The sequence below is a fragment of the Sorex fumeus genome, unplaced genomic scaffold (genome assembly GCF_029834395.1).
Source record: "Sorex fumeus unplaced genomic scaffold, SorFum_2.1 ptg000035l, whole genome shotgun sequence".
Classification (NCBI taxonomy): domain Eukaryota; kingdom Metazoa; phylum Chordata; class Mammalia; order Eulipotyphla; family Soricidae; genus Sorex; species Sorex fumeus.
In genome coordinates this window covers 38,344,378-38,363,943 of record NW_026606092.1, presented here as the reverse complement: position 1 = coordinate 38,363,943, position 19,566 = coordinate 38,344,378, and the positions used below count along the sequence as shown (strand labels likewise).

General features: G+C 44.4%; 1 protein-coding gene across 1 annotated transcript; it reads right to left on the bottom strand.

Moving 5' to 3' along the window:
- Positions 1-320: 320 nt before the first annotated feature.
- DDX18 (DEAD-box helicase 18) lies at positions 321-18,751 on the bottom strand. The gene is made up of 14 exons (XM_056117526.1): positions 18,630-18,751; positions 15,530-16,093; positions 13,250-13,390; positions 11,177-11,312; positions 10,544-10,644; positions 10,232-10,431; positions 10,015-10,129; positions 7,921-8,060; positions 6,712-6,873; positions 6,162-6,314; positions 5,481-5,594; positions 4,402-4,458; positions 3,416-3,593; positions 321-2,430 (listed from the first exon to the last, which is right to left on the bottom strand). Exons 1-14 carry the CDS (start codon positions 18,712-18,714, stop codon positions 2,288-2,290), a joined length of 2,289 nt encoding a protein of 762 aa, XP_055973501.1. The 5' UTR covers positions 18,715-18,751; the 3' UTR covers positions 321-2,287.
- Between the last annotated feature and the right edge of the window lie 815 nt (positions 18,752-19,566).

Genomic DNA, 19,566 nt, shown 5'->3' with positions numbered 1-19,566 from the left:
GTGTTCTCTTCTTGCACAAACCTCACAGTGGAGAGTGCCTTGACTCTTACCTGCTTTCCTCCAGTAACTGGCCCACTTCCATTAGATCCCTGAACCAGCCCAGCCAAGTTTTTCTAAAAGTCCTTCCTGGAGCATCTTGCGGGAGAATCTCCTCCCACCAGATTCTCAGAAAGCACCTGAAATAAACCTTTCTATAGCTGGAACAGCAATCTTCCCACCTTCCACTTGTACAGCTTTCTCACAAATTCTCTGTAGTTTTATCACGTTACTGGTCACCAAAGCAATCAGGCTGCTACACAGTAGTTTAAGTTGACACAGAATTCCTGCACTTATTTAATGACACAAAGCATACATTACAAAACAGTGGTTACAAATAGTGGGTAGAAGATGATCTCACTGCTGATAAAAAATTAACAAGTATATCAAAACTCTGTTATATTCCAAAATATCAACAAACACTGAGTTTTATTCAGTGACTATTCTGCCCTTTGCTTTTATATATTTTCTGAAACATGATTATTTCCCCAACAAAAGACAAGTCACTGTGGTTAATGAATGCCAGGAATTCAGTGGTCCAAGACTGAAATGCAGCTTAGGTCTGCTGGCTGATGCGAAACACTGCTCTTTTCCTTCCGACTGGAATGTTCCCATTTCATATCCTCAATGTCCTTATTTACATACGTATCTATGAATGCTAACTGGCATAAAAGCAATGATGCTAGCCACTTTGGTTGTGAATTGCTACAAAATACAACGACCACTGGGTAGGTATAAAAACACCCTAGAAATGAGACATAACACACATTAGGAGTTAAGTACTATAGTGTACTACTACAAAAAAGCCCATTCACAGAAAGCAGATTTTAATTATTTTTCTCTATTTCCAGTTTTCACTGTGCATCTAGTTATGATTCAAGGATCTAGAAGATGCCTTTTTTTCTCAAAAGACCCACGAATATCAATGTGCATTGTCCGAGGGCCTGGCTTAAATTTACCAATCATCTACTTTTCCTTCTAAGTACTTAGAAGGATCAGATGGTATTAACTAAAACACGGGAAATGAACGCTGCTGAATGAGCGCCTCCACTCTTTTTTTTTTTTAAACGTAGGGGTACTGCTATTTATTCAGCCATTGATAAGCTGGTTGAATTGGCGCCTCCATTCTTTGTTTCTGTTTTTTTCCTAAAAAGATCTCTGCTAAGCCATCAGTTGGAGAACCTATATGGGTGTAAATGAAGTTCAAAATCCTCAGATCCTTGGACGTCCCCACCCCCCCCCATTAAAAGGTGCTTAATTAGAAACAGCCCACATTTCTTAGCAATTGGGGGGAAACATTGAAAACAGGCTCATTGTTTACAAATGTGTTATATATTAAAATAAAAAAATCTCCACCTTTGACACATACAGTGGTCTTTATGAACATCCTCCGGCTCTCACCCCTGTTCACAGCAGCATTTTTTTTTTAGGAGAGAGTAAAAACTACTCTAAGGCCCAGGAAACAGCAAACCAACAAATATACGAAGGCAACTGACCACCACCGCCAGTCCGGTGTGCTAGGTCATCTGTCCACCACTGCAGCTTAGCACAGTAATCCAAACTGCACGAGACTTCAGATACCAGGAAAAGAAAAACGGTACAAAAAAAAAAAAAAAGAATATTAAAATGGCACTTTTGTGTTTTGGGCCACACCGGGTGTGCTCGGAACTTTCTCCTGGCTCTGCACTCCGGGGTTACTACTTGCAGTCTTCGGGAGACCACACAGGGTGCCCGGGAAGAAACCAAGGTTGGCTGGGTGCAGGGCAAGCGCCCCACTCGCTGTACCACCTTTTTTGGTTTTTGGGACACACCTGGTGATGCTCGAGTTACTCCTGGCTTTGTACTTAGGAATTACTCCTGGGTACAAAATACGATGACTCTGGGGGACCATAGGGGATGCCAGGGTTTGAACTTGAGTTGGCCACAGAAAAGGAAAGTGCACTCCCCACTGTAGTATCACTCAGGCCCCCCACTCTTTTGTTCTTTAAAGAAAAAGACAGTATTTTACCAACACCACAAAGATGAAAGAGACACTGTGCTTTACCCTTGTACAACCAAGAAAAATGGAACTTCCTTGTATTCCCAAATAAATATCTGCTAGAAAATAACAGTGCTCAATGCTTGCGAATGAAGTCACTTTATACAACTACCACATCAGCTCAAATTCTAAAGCTACAATAATTCCTTTGTTAAATCAACAAAGAAGAATTCATTTCAGGTCACTTATTTCAGAGAATAGGAAGGAGTGTCCTCAGTGGGAAAACTGCCGGCTGCTGGATGCTTTCTTGCTAATATGTTTGAAGATCTTGGACTTCTCCACTTTCTTGGCTTTCTGGTAGCCAAATCCACCACCGCCTCCCCTCTTTCTTTGCTTGCTGTCATTGGTGTTCACATCTGAAGGTGAATTTAGTTAAGGAAACCAAGCAACTGAGATAATGAACTAGAATCGACTTAGACAGGAAACCGGCCTGCTCGCCCTGGTCCCTCCAGCCCCATCCCTCCCTCTGCACCACACGAAACGGTGACCACAAAGCCTTTGCAGAGCTTTCAGAAATTCAGCAGGAGCCACGTGATAGTAGTCTAAAATTACCAGCTGATTTTTAAAGCCCTGTGTAACAGTCGTGTAATTTTCTCCAACAATGAAAACAGAGTCAATTGCTCAGAAGGAATTAGGAGGTGTATCAGCAAGTATCTTTGGAAAAAAGACCCCTAGTGTCAAAACAGTGACGCCCACCTCTGCTTGGGACTGATTCAGAAACGCTTAGCCGAGAGAGGGCCTTTTTCCCTTTCATATGATTCAAAACATACTCATTCCAACAGACGCGAACTCAAGGTCTACAATGGGAGTGACCCAAAAAAAGATCCTCGGGTTTCCTCAGGAAGGGCCACCAGCATTAACAGTCACATCTCACCGTGGCCAGCTCACTTCCTTCTACAGAGAATGTGCTAACAGTGCAGACGTTATAAATTCCACCAGAAACAGGCTCCCCTCCCCCTCCCTCTCCTTTGTCCTAAGCAGCAACTTTTTTTGTACACTGCTGGTCTTACAAGTCCCCTGTATGAAACCCTTGCCATTCTGAGGACGCAATCACTCAGGTCTTCTCTCTGCAGCCTCAGGGCAGCCCGCTCCTCCTACTCTGGACTGAAGCGGCACTGTGTCCTGCCACCATGCCCGCTGCTTCTCTCACTCTCCCTCTTCCTGGCTGCCAAACTGTTCTGTCGGCTTGAAGTCATAAGCCAGCTCTGCTCTGTAATGCTGACACGCAGGCAGGCGGTGGGTGATGGGATGGACAACGGTGTCTCCAGGCCCCAGAGTAACTCCCCCTCCACCACAGCTCTGGCCCCCCACTTCCCAAATGAATGAATAACAAAAGGATACTCAGATCAACAAAAGGAGGCACCTTGAAACCAAATGACAGAGCCACCTGAGGCAGATTTAAGCTATTGACATTGAAGATCTGCTTCAGAGAATGGGAATCATAGGCACGGATGTAGGACTTATATGCTTCCTGGGCCGACTTATGAAGGAAGTAGTTCTTTTCAATCAACTTTTCAAGCTGAAATAGGAAGAAACACTTTTTAAATAAAATTTTCAAAAAGCAAATATCATATCCACTCGAACAAAAATCATTCTGTGTAAAATATTTGTTCAAATATACTTGCTCCAAGTACTGCGGAATTTTTCAGATCAGGCAGCAAAAAGTCTAAGGTGGGGTAAGATTTTTTTCTGATCATTTTTAGCGAATTATTTGTAACAAGTAGCGCTGTCTGGTAGCATTGTCCTCCCGTTGTTCACTGATTTGCTCGAGCGAGCCCAGTAATGTCTCCATCATGAGACTTGTTGTTACTGTGTTTGGCATATTGGATATGTCATGGGTAGCTTGCCAGGCTTTGGCGTGCGGGCGAGATACTCTCGGTAGCTTGCCGGGCTCTCCAAGAGGGGCAGAAGAATTGAACTTGGGTTGGCCAGGTTGGCTGCATGCAAGGCAAACGCCCTACCCGCTGCGCTATGTAACAAGTAATATAAAATATATTATTTAGGGACTGCTGTTGGGGCAAGCTTGGGTGGTGGTTGGGAAAATTCAAAATAATGGTAGTGGGAAGGTGCAAAGGTGGTGGTATTGGTGTTAAAAAATCAACTGTAATAAATCATGAATGTCTTTATAAAAAATATACGTATCTATTTTAAAAGGACTAACTCAGGGTGAAAGCACAAGAATGTGGTAAGCAGCAAGCAAAGAGGAGTTCAAAGCTCTCAGTTTATGAAAAGGGATGCTCAGAGAACAAAGACCGCCTATCAGAAATGATGAAGGTGCAGGTGAAACTGAGGCTTCCTCTTACACAAACCTTTTTAGAAAAACATACCTGAGATTGAATATCAGAAATTTTGGACCAGGAAAACTCAAACTCACTTAATGGAACCTAGAAAACAAAAGCAAACGGATTTGAAAAAAAAAAAAAAGATGTATCTACCTTTAGACTTTTAGAGGAGTAAGAAGAGTTTGTGGACAGCTGGGAGAGAAAATCATGCAGTGAGGATTTGCCGGTGGCTGATGAAATACTCAAGAGGGGATGGACAACAGACCAGGCTTGTGGAATTCCCCTGGGACAGATATCTGGCTCTTTTCCCTCCAATCCAACTGGAAATGTTTTATTTGTGTTTGTTTTTGGGCCACATCCAGCTGTGCTCAAGAACCACTTCCTGCGAGATGTTCAAAGGTCACCGTGGCAGTAGTGAGGGGAATGATGTGCTGGGTATCAAACCCGGATGCCACAAGCCACGCCGGCACCCCAGCTAAGAGCTGAGTCAGCAAATGGAAATTCTGTCATGGCTCTGCCACTGTACGTGAACTGTGCTAAGTTTAACTTCCTGAAAGGAAAGGTGAGGAGCTGTACAGAAACGCTGAGCCACCGAAGCCCTTTATGCACGCACTATGAAGCAGCCCGGGCTCTAGGTACACAGACCTCTAGTACGCTTCCCGCCAAGAGAAGGACCTGCAACTCACTGCAAAGCAGACACGGAAGGTAGAATCCAGCTGACAAGAGAGAAACGGGAGATACAACTGAACGGGGATCCCTACGGCTCCAGAGGAGGCAAGAGGGAAAGAATGGGATGAGAAGATGGTTAGAAGGGAGCAAGGAGGCTGATGAAGGAAGCAAGAAGGTTTCAAACAGGGCCGCAAGGGCTAGGAGGACGGAACAGACACAGGGCACAGCGCCAAGCACCCCAGAGCTCAGGAATGAGCCAATGAGGGGAGCACTTTCTGTTCGCACTCTCTGGGCCAGACCTACCCCCAAGTCACCCACGCTCTGGAACGATTATTCTAACAACACCATAGGGCTCCCGACTCCTTGGACAAACTACTGTTAACGTGCGCTGGCCAGCAGCTCCGTCTAGAGGCACCAGTTCCCAAGTCAAAGTCTTCCAAGCACAGATCCTTTACCTTGGACTGCTTCAAGTAACGAAGGAAACCCAGTTCTTCAGGACGCAGAATGAGCAAGGCATGCCCTCTTCCGTTTAGGCCTCTGGCTGTTCTACCCACACGATGAATGTATTCCTTTGGTGGAGAGAGAGAAAAAAAGTCTGCATTAACATCGCTCAGAGTTCTGCACATCCAGGACTGACTTGCACAGTAGCAGAGAGAAGTGGGATCACACAAGATGGCACCCCAAATGCAGGGCTGTGCCAACTTCACCACTTCTACTTCAGAGTGGTCATGTAAAGCAGTCAAATACCATCTGATATTTTGTATCACCTATTATCTGAAAATTCTTAATAGACCATATCCTACTACATATGCTATAGAAACTTTAGTTATCTTTGCAGGCATTTTTTTTTCTTCCAATGCCCACTGCTCTTAACATCACTTTAAGGATCCTAACACTTCTAACTTATATCCTACCGATATCCCTTGAGTCTCCTTGCAGCCCACCCCCTATCCCTGGGTCCTAGAAAAGCCCTAAATACTATTCAGACCAGAAAAATAGTGGAGACACTATACAGTGAAACACGACTTGAGTAATGAAGGGATACAATTCGTAACGTGGGATTTCTCAGGGGAACCGGAGGACACGTGAACTCCTTAAGGTTGTGCCATTCTGGGGAGGCCGTAATGATGCATTACCTTGGGGTCATCTGGAGGGTCATACTGCACAATCCAGTCAACTTCAGGAATATCCAGCCCTCTGGCTGCCACGTCTGTACACAACAGTATCCCTGAATCCGCATTGCAGAACTGGAAGAAGGTGGTTGTTCGCTTGTTCTGCTTTTGCTTTCCCTAGAATCAAAGACTATCCGTTAGGGCTGGGAACCGACGCCGCTTCTGGGAAGTCCACACACAAGCTGTCTACCTGCTTCTTCCTGAGAGTTCTCCCTTGCCTATGTTCTAACCCCAGGTAGATAGCACTGCTTGTTTCCTCAAGGTCATCACACTCCACATCCGGCAGGGCTTTCTCTACACAGGGTTCCAGCACCCTCCACTGACAAAACTGCCAAGAGTCATGTTCTGAGCAAAACCTCAAACCCCACCACCTCTATAACTTGCAAAGAATAACCCTTTTCTAAAAAAAAAAAAAAAAAGAATCACTGTGATATAATAGTTACAAAGCTTCCATGATCAGGTTTCAGTCATAAAATGCATAACTGATATTTAATAAAATCATCTAATCACTTACATGAATGGCTAAGACAGGCAAATCAATGTAGTTCAGCAACTCGTAGTGGTATTTCACAGACATACAAGATGAAAAGAAAACCATGAGTTTCTTCTTTCGGTTCTTCTTAAGGAAAGTGAAGAGCAGAAGGAATCTCTTTTCGGAGGGACAAACGACATACCCCTGGACATGGTTCAAGCAAGGATACAAAACAATGGATATTCTCAATTTCACGAACCACTATGGTTTGATGCCGCATGCAAAATAAACCACCTCTAATTCTCCTGCCTGAGCTTTTGCAAAGTTACTACTTTCACAAGAAATCATTTTGAAGAAATGACTAATTTTTAAATTACTTTTACTAGCTGCAATCCCATTCAATACCTAACTTTCTCATTACTGAGGTTACTAGTTACTAACAGTTCCTAAAAGCATATGTATATTTTTTGTAAACAACACTAAGAACAGAAATCTTTCATGCAATTTCAGTTTTTCATTTTTTAATAATGTCCTAAGGTAAAGGCCCTCCCGTTGATCGTCAATTTGCTCGAGCAGGCCCAGTAACGTCTCCATTGGAGACTTTGTTGTTACTGTGTCTGGCATATCGAATACTCTCGGTAGCTTGCCGGGCTCTCCGAGAGGGGCGGAGGAATCGAACTCGGGTCGGCCATGTTGGCCGCGTGTAAGGCGAACGCCCTACCCGCTGTGCTATCGCTCCAGCCCTAAATGGCAATCACTGAGCAAACTCAGCTGAAGTACGTGTCCTATACAAACACAAAAGGTTGATAAATCTACTTAAAAGCAGGCAGTCAATGAAAGGTTCTGAAACTAACACATTCCCCCCAAAATTTCTATTTATCACAAGACTCAATTTCAGTTGTCTTCCTTTGCATCTTTGTCATTTCATTTCAGGTTTTCCCAAGCTACAAGCCTCAAATCAGTCCTTTCATCTTCAATTCACTTTATCCCAGAGCAAGGAATTAAACAATTTTTTGGTTGCTGTCCTCAAGAACTGGCAGTTAACACCTCCCATGCAGTAAGTGAAGAGACTAACAGAAAGAGCAAACTGACAGAATTCAGAGCTCGAGTATCTGGAGACTCAAGAGCCCCAAATCCACTACATTGCAATTAAAAGCTAATTAACCCTTATTTCTATCTTCAAGACGTGTCTCCAACAAGTACAACGAAAGACTTTAAAAATAGATCCTTTTAAGCCACTGACAGACGTACCTGCTCAAGGCCATCGACGGTTGCATTTGTCTTGTCGTCATCAACCCCAACGTATAGCGGCTCCTTTTTCAGAGAAATCCTTGCCAGGTCTTCAACCTTTCGCGTTTGTGTGGCGGAGAAAAGCATGGTCTGTCTGCGTGCTAAACACAGGATGAGAAGAGGAACCCCAAACTTTCAGGCTATCTTTGTAACTGTTTTACAGCTGTTTTCCATAGAACTATCAAGAATGGGAGATGTGGGGCTGGAGAGATAGCACAGCGAGTAGGGCGTTTGCCTTGCACGCAGCCGACCCAGGTTCGATTCCCAGCATCCCCTATGGTCCCCTGAGCACCGCCAGGAGTGATTCCTGAGCGCAGAGCCAGGTGTAACCCCTGCGCATCACTGAGTGCGACCCAAAAATCAAAAAAAAAAAAAAAAAGGATGGGAGATGTGTTATCACTACAAAGAGTAAAAACGGTAACAAGGGAATGTCATACCCAGTTTATGTGTGTAAGTCTGACTAGTAAAAGAATTTCATTTTTTAAAAAATTTTCTTGGATCTGGGGACTTGAGTCCAGGGGTTCACAAATAAGGCACAAGGGCTCTAACACTGGCCATATCTATTGCTCAATTCTGACAAATTAGCTGAAATGGAGAATTTTCTTGGAAGACAACCATCGTTTAGCTTACCCAAGGAGAAAGAGAAAACTTCAATAGTCTTACATGCGTTAAAATTTCTTCTATAGTCTCAATGGCCTATACTGGTCAATTCTACTAAACAATGAAGAAGTATTACTTCTTCATAAACCCCATAGATAGAAGAGAGAAAACAGCATATACTTCCCAACTCATTCTTTGAAACATTAGAAAGGTTTGGGATTTATTTAGAAATACAGAGTTGGTTTAAAATTTGAAAATTAACTAACCCACTATGCCATATCAATGAATCAAAGAATATTTGGCCATTTTGATAAAGAAAGTTTCAAAATAATTAACATTTCTGATTTTTAAAGAAAAATCAACAAACTAGAACAGAAGGATCATTTCCCAATATAATTAAGGGTATCTACAAAAACATATTAATGCTTCTTTTCACCAGTAGTTCTTTTACCATTAATTTCTCTTAGTGATGAAAGACTAGATGTTTTTTTCTCGTTTAAGGTCAAGAATAAGACAAGGGCTTCACCAGCCACTTCTACTGAGCACTGTGCTGGAGGTTCTAGCCAGTGTTATCAGGCATGAGACTATTTAAGTAAAAAAATTTATTTGTAAAAGACTTAATTGTCTGTAGAAAATTTCAAGGACTTAGGTTACCTAGATGATCATACTAATAATCTAGTTGAGTGGAGTAATAATTACCCTGACAGTTGTAAGAGCTTTATGAAAACCAGCTATATTAATACAAGCAATGCACATTTTGAAACTAAATTTTTAATGAATTACTTAGGGACAAATCTGACAACAAATTGCACACTGAAAATACATGCTGATCAGACCTCAACAAAGCATTCGAAAGAATCATATAGTAAGTGTGAACGAACACACACACACACACACACACACACACACCCATAATAGAGTCGTGATTATAATCTATGTTTGCCCAATTCAAACAGAAAGAGGAAGGGCAACAAGCCTCTGGCTGCCTCTGAGATGTAAACCAGCTAAGGAGCAGGGATGGGATGGGGGAGGGGAGCACAGGTTGGGCGCCTGCCTTGCATACGAAGGGCTTGATCTCCAGCACTGCAAAATCACCCAAACTTTCGAAATGTGAACTTCTACTAGGCCTGATCAACACTTCAATGCTGGGCCAAGTAGACTGGGAGTGACCCCCAAGTCCTTTAAATATGGTTCTGTTGGCCTTCTCCTCCTCTAAAGGGAGTGGTGGTGGCACATCCCAGGTCATAACTTGCACTATGACCTCTAAAATAGCAAAAGCAATGAAATTAAACAAGTAAAAAATTGATGCTTGTATTGAAAACTAGCTCTAAGTTAATATTTTAACAGTTTTTCACCCGGCTATAGTACAATTCTATTATTAATCATTTTTATACAGGAAGAGTCCCTACTTCCAACAATGGCTTTGCAAACCACATGCAGGTACCACCTACTTACTTGGTAGTAGTTTAATTATTTGCTTTAATTCCTCTTCAAACCCAACATCTAAGATACGATCGGCCTCATCAATAACCAGGCACTGTAGGTTTTTATACATAAATCCAGGGGTATTCTAACAAGACAAAATTCAAAAGAAAAACCAAAAACCCTGTTAGCCACCAAAGTTAAGTCTCACACAAGCTGATGATACAGGTCCACTACAACAGAGTTCTACCTGCATATGGTCCAGGAGACGACCTGGTGTAGCCACAATGATGTTGATCCCATTACCAAGTTTCTGTGCTTCAGCAGACCTGTTACTGCCACCCATTATTAACCCGTAAGTGTGAACGTGGTAAGTCATTAGTTCCTTAAGAACACCGAAGGTCTGCATGGCCAGTTCCCTTGTAGGTGAGAGAATAAGGACTCCTGTTCCTAAAAACAGAATTTAAGACACGTTTGTAAAAGTCAAACTGCAATTGCAAACAAGTCTAGAACTGGCACAATAAATCAGAAATACACAGACATAATCAGATAAAGCGCTCACCGTTCCTGGGCATGAATTTCAACTTAACAATGAGCTCAACTGCGGGGATGAGAAACGCCAAAGTTTTGCCACTGCCTGTTTTTGCAGCTGCGAGAAGATCCCTAAGTATTAAAAAGCGAAAGAAATAAGACTTTTTTTTCTCATTCCACAAGTATTAGTGATTTTCTGATTATGTTCTATCAGGTATTTTAGGTATTAAATCTATAGAGCCTGAACAAGACAAAAGTCTGAATGCTCTGTGTGATTGAAACGCTGGGTCAAACAACTAACTTTGACACAGGATGATGATCCAAGTTTTCCTACTGTGGATAAACTTGCAGGCTACCGAATGTAGCCTGCCCACAGGGCAGAGTCTGGCAAACTCCCCGTGGCGTACCCAATATGCCAAATACCAGTAACAATGATGGGTCTCATTCTCCTAAAGAGCCTTGAATATAATCTCAGGGCTAGGATGAAAGAGACGTTACTGGGGCCTGCTCGAGGCAATCGACGAATAACAGGATGATGAAATGAAAAAATGAAATGATGATCCAAAATGGTGCCAAATAAACAGAACATGCAGATACTTTCTAAATCACAGCACTAAAGCCACAACACAGACTCTAATGCCCAAACATCAATGTGAAGTCATACCTGCCTTCCAGAAGTGGTCTGATACTTTTATGTTGAATTTCAGTCATGTTTGTAAAGCCCATTTCTTTGATAGCTTTCAGAGTATTCTCATTGACAAGATTACTCAGAGAAGCAAATGAAGTATCCTCAAAAGCTCCTAAGCAGAAACAGAGTTCGTCATGAACAAATTCATCTCTTTCAGTAGCTCATCTGCAACAGTTGCTTAAATATTATATCTCTGTTGACTGAAAACACTGTAAGGTTGGTGTCAAGCTTCTTTGAAAGAAAATAAAACTATAACCAATTTTCTGTAATGGGGGTGGAGGGGGAAGATCTGATACCAGTTTATTTGCTGCTAAAGGCTTTATTTACTTGAAGTTCCAAACCTAACTGTAGAGAAAACTTGATACACCGTTAGAACTCACACATCAAGGGTATGAAGCTCTTTGTAGGCAAAGTCATTCATTGTTTAACAAGAGAACTTCTCTATCCATCCTATGTCTCAGGTGTAGCCCAGACAAAGTCAATCTTGGCAATAACAATCGATTAGGCTAATTCTTTGTTGTCAAAAGTTGTTAATATGCTTTATAAGATGTTCCGTGGCATTCCCGAGTTCTACCCACTAGATCCCAGTATCTGTGCCCTGTCCTGACCAAAAATATGGTTAGTCAAAGTGCATGGTAGGTGAGAGAAGTTTATATGCTGCAGGACTCTCACCACTGAAACGGGAAGACCTGTAGGCACACTGGGATAAGCTGGTCATCCCATGTGGAAGGCAAAATTATGCTAATGATAGGCACTGCATAACTTTGCAATTTTACTCATGCAATTCTAGAGCTGGGCTTCAGTATTTCAACAAAACAGACTAAATTAAGGGCCCACCCAAGAGACAGTACAGTGGGTAGGGTATCTGCTTTGCATGCAGCTGACCTGGGTGTGATCCCTAGCCCTCCATATGGTCCTCTGAACCCTGCCAGGAGTGAGCACAGCTGGGCGTGGCCCAAAACAAAAACGGAAAACCTAAATCAAACTCAAGTTTACTCTTAAAACATTTCTAGCCAGGAACAATGGATTCTGTGTCCCCCACCCCCCACACCCACCTTTAAATAAACACAAAACAAGTTTACCTGGTACTGTTGAAAGATAGCCCTGTGACAATTGGGCCCTAGCAAAGCAAGTCCCAGCCCATATCCCGTCCTGCAGCTGTGGCAGGCTAGCAACACCAAGTACCCCCAACTCCTCCTTGCACCTGGAATTCTCCACAAGGTTGGAGAAGGCCTAATGAAAAGGCCTAATTGACTGCCCGATGGGAGGGCCTGGTGACAGGTACAGAAGAGAGTGGCTGGTGCTGATGGCTTGTTGCAAAATGATAGGCTGCCTGCGTGCAGCATCTAATGTGAATAATTCAAATGTATTGGGTGACTTGTGCGCGGGCTTTTCTGAAATGTTCGGGAAGATGCCCTATAAAAAGCCCCCTTTGAAGAGGCTCGGGGCTCTCAGTCACTGACGGTTTGTGGTCATGCTGTGAGCCCGAGCCTGCTCGAATAAATCTCTTGCTTTTGCATGGACTTGGTCTCTCCTTGTCAAGTTTTCCTTGACAGGTGAGGCTGCCCTGAGCTCGGACCCTAACACTGTCAGTCCCTATCAGTTTCACCTTCTCCAATCTGTAACTAAGCCACTATTCAACCCTTGGTTTCCATACTGGAGCACCAGTGATCTTCCTATTACAACACGGAATGAACTTCACAAATGTCAAACCAAAGGGGAGAAAGGACTCAGAAACTACGTGCATGCATATAACAACATTTAGAGAGCTGGGGTCTGGGGAAGCAGCTTGGTGGCAGAGTGCCTGTCTTATAGGCCAAACACTGTGACTTCAATCCCTGTCAAATCCCTGGTACGCGACAAAACTTCAGTCTCCAGGGCAGTGCAACAAAGGAACCGTGTTGGGTGACTAGGAAGGGAAGGGGAAAAAAAATTTAGTGTTAGGAAAGAAGAAAAGAAAAGAAAAAAACAAAACAAAACAAAAAGCAGGAATAAAGACACATTAAGCAACACACAAAAAGCAGCAAGATCTAAGTTCCTGCAGGTTACCTGTCAGTCCGAGAGGCAGGCTGGGCACCTCACTGTCATCTTCCTCATTGTCTGGCTTCTCCACATCCTCTGCTTCTTCAGGAGGCCGAGTTCCATCTTCTTCTGATTCCCCTTTCTCTTCAATTTTTGCTTTTTTGGTATCTTGGTTTAAAAAGATTTGAGTAAAACAAAAACCCACTTTTTTTTTTCCCCATTACAAAAACTTTAATATATAACACATAATTTGCCAAGGAAGTTTTATGATTAAGGGGGGGCATGCAGATTTGCCAAGGTGACTTTTTTTTAGTTTTCTAATGCCATTTAAGCAACCATGAATTTTTAAAAAAACTGAATAATTTAAGTATACTAATTATACCTAATTCTTTATACTTTGTCAAGAAAAGGGAATGACATTAATGATTTCATGAGTAAAAACTCATGAAACACAAATTTTCCTTCCTGTGTCTTGTAGATAAAAATAAACAGGCGTGTGATAGTGCAGCGGGAAAAGCATTTGCCCTGCAGGTGGCTGAGCTGAGTTTAACCCCTGGTACCACATATAGTCTTCCAAGCCTGCTACAAGTGATCCCTAAGACCAGGGTTAGGAGTAAGCCCTGAGCACCAATGGGGGTGGCCCCCAAACCAAAAGATACACATGAAAGTTAATTTTGTTTTAATGAACAGAAATCTCAAAGGTTCTTCACTTCACCTTGACAAGGCAAAGGCAATAGACCTGGGTGAGAGGAACTGACTTGAAATTAAAAATAGGGTCTGAAATTTCCAGCTTGTGACTCAATACACGAGAGAAGAAAATAGTATTTTTTGTCTTAGGCACACTCAGAACAAGAACCTGAAAGGCATTACTAATTTCAGAATATGAACACAACTGCTTTAAATCAATACTCCAATCTTCAAGTCCTAGCTCTTTTTACTTTCTTAAAACTGCAGGTCATGTGGTCTAAGGAATCACAAAAATCAAGATGGACACAAGTATTCTCATAAAATTTCGTTATCTGTTTGCTCAAATCTCAAAGAAAACGCCTCCCCCCCCTCCCAAATAAAACAACCCACAAAAACGGGCTGGAGCAATAGCATAACACACTGCCAAACTGGGTTTGATTTCCAGCATCCCATATGGTCCCCCGAGCACTGCCAGGAGTAATTCCTGAGTGCACGAGCCAGGAATAACCTCTGAGAATCACCAGGTGTGACCCAAAAATCAAAAAAAAAAAAAAAAAAAAACAAAACAAAAAAACAAAACAACCCCAAAAACCCCACAATGAAACAAAAAGTCTATATTGTGACCAAGGCTTATTAGGCTTATTCAAATCTAGTCATCTTTTGAAAAAATGAGTCCTTCTGGGCTCGGAAGATGACTGGCAGGGTATGCTTTGCATTCTAGAGCTCCACGCTTGCGTCTCAGCACTGTATGGTCCAGGAGAGACCCTCATATGGAAAAGGCAGAGGGAAAAACAGGGCCACCCTCTTCACTTCAATATTATGTGATGATTGCACTTGATGGAAATGAATACCTTACTCTTTCCGATGCTTTCTAACTGCTACTACCTCTATCCTGCATATTCGAATTATCATTAAGTCTTATTTCAAAGCGGGGTGGGGGTGTGTGGTTCATGGTAGGAAAAGGAATGGGCAAAGAAAGAGGGTCATTAATGCAAAGTCCTTCCATACATAAAAGAAGGTATTTTACTACCAGCTGAGATTTGTGTTAGGAATTTGATGTGCAAATATAAAGTAAAGTAAAGTAAAGGCCCTCCCGTTGATGGTCGATTTGCTCGAGCGGGCCCAGTAACGTCTCCATTGGAGACTTTGTTGTTACTGTGTCTGGCATATCGAATACTCTCGGTAGCTTGCCGGGCTCTCTGAGAGGGGAGGAGGAATCGAACTCGGGTCGGCCATGTTGGCTGCGTGCAAGGCAAACGCCCTACCGCTGTGCTATCGCTCCAGATGTGCAAATAGCAAACCTAAAATACTAAGCCACGGCAGGCTGTTACTATAAAAAGTCCAGACAACTGACTAAAAGATCGAATTTCTGGGATTCTAAAGTGACTCTTCTTTTAAGTGAGCTTTTATTTTAGGTAGCCTGAGACCAGAACAGCAGAATACACTGCCCGAACATTCGAGGAAAGTGAAGGTCTCTCCAAGTTACCACTAGCTACAGGTCAAGCCTAGTGTGTTACGATCATGAGAACATGGGCACGTGTCATGTGGAGACAACATGACATAGCAGCAACTATTTGAAAGGCTGAAGCGCGAAGCACAGATAATCGATCGACTGCTTACCAGGACCAGCAGCAGCTTCATCCCCCAGTTTTCTCTTCTTCTTCTTCTTTTTCTTCTTCTTCTTCGATTCTAAGCTAGGAGACTGTATTGCTGCTTCCCCATTGGTTAGCACAGTAGATTTCTTGGGGGAACTTTCAATTTTCACCTTTTCTGCCGTTCCTTTAGGCGTACCTCCACTCTGGGCCTCCGACAAGCTCTCCTTGAGAGTCTGCTTTGGGGCTTTTTTAGCTTTTACGTTTCCCACTGCTGCAGACCCAACATTTTGGGCTTCTGACAAGCCCACATCCACAGACTGCTGCTGGGATCTTTTAGCCTTTACTTTCCCCACTGTTTTAGAAGGACCTCCATCTTGGGCTTCAGACAAATCCACGTTCTTGGATGGCTTCGGTAATTTTTTTGCTTTTAGATTTTTCACCTTTTCTCTAGATGCATGTCCATTTTGTACCTCTGACAAGCCCCCACTCACAGACAGTTTTAGAGATGCTTTAACTTTTCCAATCTCCGCTGTTTCTGCGGACACATCTCCATTCTGAGACTCCGAGAGGCTTTCATCCAAGGCCTTTGCTGTGACAAAGAAATTAAGATTCACTTAGAAATATGGAAATCTTGAGAGAAATTCCATGCCTCCCAGAACTGCATTTAGTAGCTCAGACATTCATGTACATGAAGAAAACTAATCACAACACTACGTTAACAATATTTTTCCACTTTTAAGGAGTAGCTTCCTTTTAAGGAAAAAATGCTGGCCAAAGGAAAAGTCTCATTGATTCTTGAGTTTAAAATACCACATTTCTATCCTTGAGGAATTAAGACTCTGGAACAGGAAAACTCTAAAAGGAACAATAAACAGATCAGTAAGGGGAGTTACAAATCAGTAGACATTTTAATACTATTTAAAACACCTGTAGCAAGTTGATCACAATCATGATCACCCTGTTGTCTGTAGAGTGCCTCGAGCAGGCACCAGTAATGTCTCCGGCCTACCCTGAGATTTTAAAAAGTGCCATATTCAAGGCTCTTTCAGGGTTAGGAGAATGAGACCCATCATTGTTACTGGTATTTGGCATATTGGGTACACCATGGGGAGTTTGCCAGACTGCCGTGTGGGCAGGCTACATTCGGTAGCCTGCCAGGTTGTCCAAAGTAAGAACGAGATAATAAGATGTCGGGAGCTGGGTTTTATAGTCTCTGGGTCTTGTCAATACACTGGAAAATTCTTACAATATATTCACACAGCCTATTTCTCTTAACTTCAAAACAGTCAACTTTCCTAGAGAGCAGCATAACTAAGACGGTGGAGCAAAGCGTTCATTCATTGAACGCTGAGCAGATATCAATGCCCAAGGAAGCCCGTTACCAGTGCTACCGTTTATATTACTAAAAAGTCTAGCATTTAATAAAGGGTGTTTGGAGGATCCTCCCAGGAGGGGAGATGCATGTTGAAAGTAGACTATGGACTGAACATGTTTGCCACTCAAAGCCTCTCTTGCAGACCACCACACCCAAAAGGAGAGAGAGAACAAAAGGGAATGCCCTGCCACAGAGGCAGGGTGGGATGGGAGGGATGGGGGAGGGATATTATCCTTGGTGGTGGAAAATGGGCACTGGTGGAGGGATGGGTATCTGATCATTGTATGACCGAAACCCAAGCACAAAGATTTGTAAATCTACAACTGTACCCCATGGTGCTTCACTAATAAAAAAAAAAAGAAAGAAAAAGAGAGGAAAAAAAAAATGTCTAGCATTTAAATTGTTACCCGGCATGCACACCAGGTAGCAGCCATACTATTCCACCCTACAGAAATGGGACATAAAAGGCAACTGGGGAAAAAAAAAAAAAAGGATACTAAAATCTACAAGACACCAGATTCCGTTCAGAACTCTGTTGCAAAGCAAAAGGGAGGAGGCCATATGCCTCCCCCGTGGTGTTCCCTGGGGGTGGGTGGCTGGGTCACAGGGTCTCATTTTCCACCCCGGCAGAACTTCCAGCAGCAGCCCCGGGTCAGGAGCCACCGGGGTGCCCACGAGGCCTTATGTACCAGCAGGCTCACACGCCGAAACCCTTTTCCGTGCAAACTTCCACGGGGCGGGCACCGCGCAGAGGCTCTCCGGCAGCAGCTGGCAGGCGCGGCCCCAGCCCCCCAGCGCAGGTCAGGGACAGGTCACCGACCGGTGATGGGCAGGTCCCGGGGACAGGGAGCAAGGTGAGGCCAGGGGGCCGGCGGGGACCGAGCAGGGAAGGGGGGCAGCGGCTAGAGCCGGAGCCCGGCGGGACCCAGAAAATCCCCGCCCTCGCTCGGAAAGGAGAAACTGAGGCTCCGCACGCCCAAGAGGCCACCCCGCGGCCACGTGGCGCGTCGTGGCTGCACCCCCCACGCTGTCCCAGGCTGTTTTTTTTTTTTTCTCCCCCCACACGTTCCGGAAAGTCCCCGCGCTCGGGGGTCACGGCAGCCCCGGGCCACCTGTGCAGCAGCGGCAGCAGCAGCATCGGCATTGGCATTGACATTGGCATTGGCATTAACATTGGCAGCAGCATTGGCATTAGCAGCAGCAGCATTGGCATTGGCACTGGCAGAAGCATTAGCACTGGCATTGGCATTAGCATTAGCAGCAGCAGCAGCATCGGCATCGGCAGCAGCATTAACACTGGCATTGGCATTGGCAGAAGCATTAGCATTGGCATATGGCATCAGCATCGGCATTAGCATCGGCATTGGCACTGGCAGCAGCATTAGCATTGGCATTGGCATTAGCACTGGCATTGGCATCAGCATTGGCATTAGCATCAACATCGGCATTGGCACTGGCATTGGCATCAACATCAACATCGGCATTGGCATTAGCACTGGCATTGGCATTAGCATCGGCATGGGCATTGGCAGCAGCATTAGCACTGGTATTGGCATTGGCATTAGCAGCAGCATCAGCATCGGCATTGGCGTTGGCATCAGCATTGGCATTAGCATCGGCATCGGCATCTGCATTGGCATCGGCCGCAGCAGCGCGCTCCCACTTCGCAGCCGCCCGCAGGCGCCGGGCCCACGCGCGCCCGCCCGCCCGCCCGCCCGCCGCCCGCCGCCAGCCCGGCCGCGCTCCTCACCCCGCAGCTTCAGGTTCCGCTGCCGCAGCTTCAGGTTCCGCTTCTCGATCTTCCTGCGCAGCAGTTTCATGGGGAGGTGGGACATGGCGGCGACGGCGCCCCTTCCCCGGGCCGACTCTCCCTCCTCCTCCTCCTCCTCCTCCCGGCTGGCACGTGCGCGACCGGCTCCGCGGGGCGGAAGTGCCGGGAGCGAGCACTTCCGGTTAGGTTCCGTGTTTGATGTTTTCTTATGGCGCCCCCCGGCGGAGAGGAGGTCCAACATGCACCTGCTTTCCCCCACCCCAGAGCCAGCGCTGGCGACTCACCCTGGTTGGGGGCTGGGAGTTTCCCCCAGAGCAGGACTAAAGACAGACAGCTTTAGGGAGTCTCCTTTTCTGCGTTCCTCTCTTCTTCGGATCCTGGACGATGAAGGAAATGGAATGAAGCCTAAACTTTTATTTGCAGTCTTGATTTTTTTTTAATTAAATAGGAGACACCCATGATTTACATATTTATTCATAGCTGGATTTCAGGAGTACAATGTTCCAATACCAACCAGTCCTACCACCCATGTCCAGCTCTTTCCATCCATGTCCCCAGGTTCTCTCCAGCCCCCAGTCGCCTTGCTTGGCACATCTTCAAGTTTGATGATTTCCTTTTAGATCTCATCCTTGTAGATATGCTGGCTCTGTAGTTTATACATGTATACATATCTACTCATATACCACAGGTGTACACATGTAAGTACATGTACACATCTCCCCATCGGTGTTGAGCTCAAGGCACCTCACTCTTGCCTGTTACCCCTCATCTGTCTCTCACCTCCCCAACCCACCTCTCAGTCTCAATTCCTTCCCCCACCCATTTTTTTTTAAAAAAAATTCTATAAGGGTCAAGGATAATCTGGGTATGCTCCCCTTCCTTTGCAGGTTTCTTTGTTCTCTCTCCTTGGTTAGGG

Bases quoted from the DNA above. Each gene is read 5' to 3' on its own strand.
- DDX18 (XM_056117526.1), bottom strand. From the start codon at position 18,714: ATGTCCCACCTCCCCATGAAACTGCTGCGCAGGAAGATCGAGAAGCGG. The intron at 6,315-6,711 runs GTAAGTGATTAG...CTTTGATTCTAG, and splicing joins TGCCTGTCTTAGCCATTCAT to GGAAAGCAAAAGCAGAACAA. The intron at 2,431-3,415 runs GTATCCTTTTGT...ATTCACCTTCAG, and splicing joins GCCTCCTTTTGTTGATCTGA to ATGTGAACACCAATGACAGC.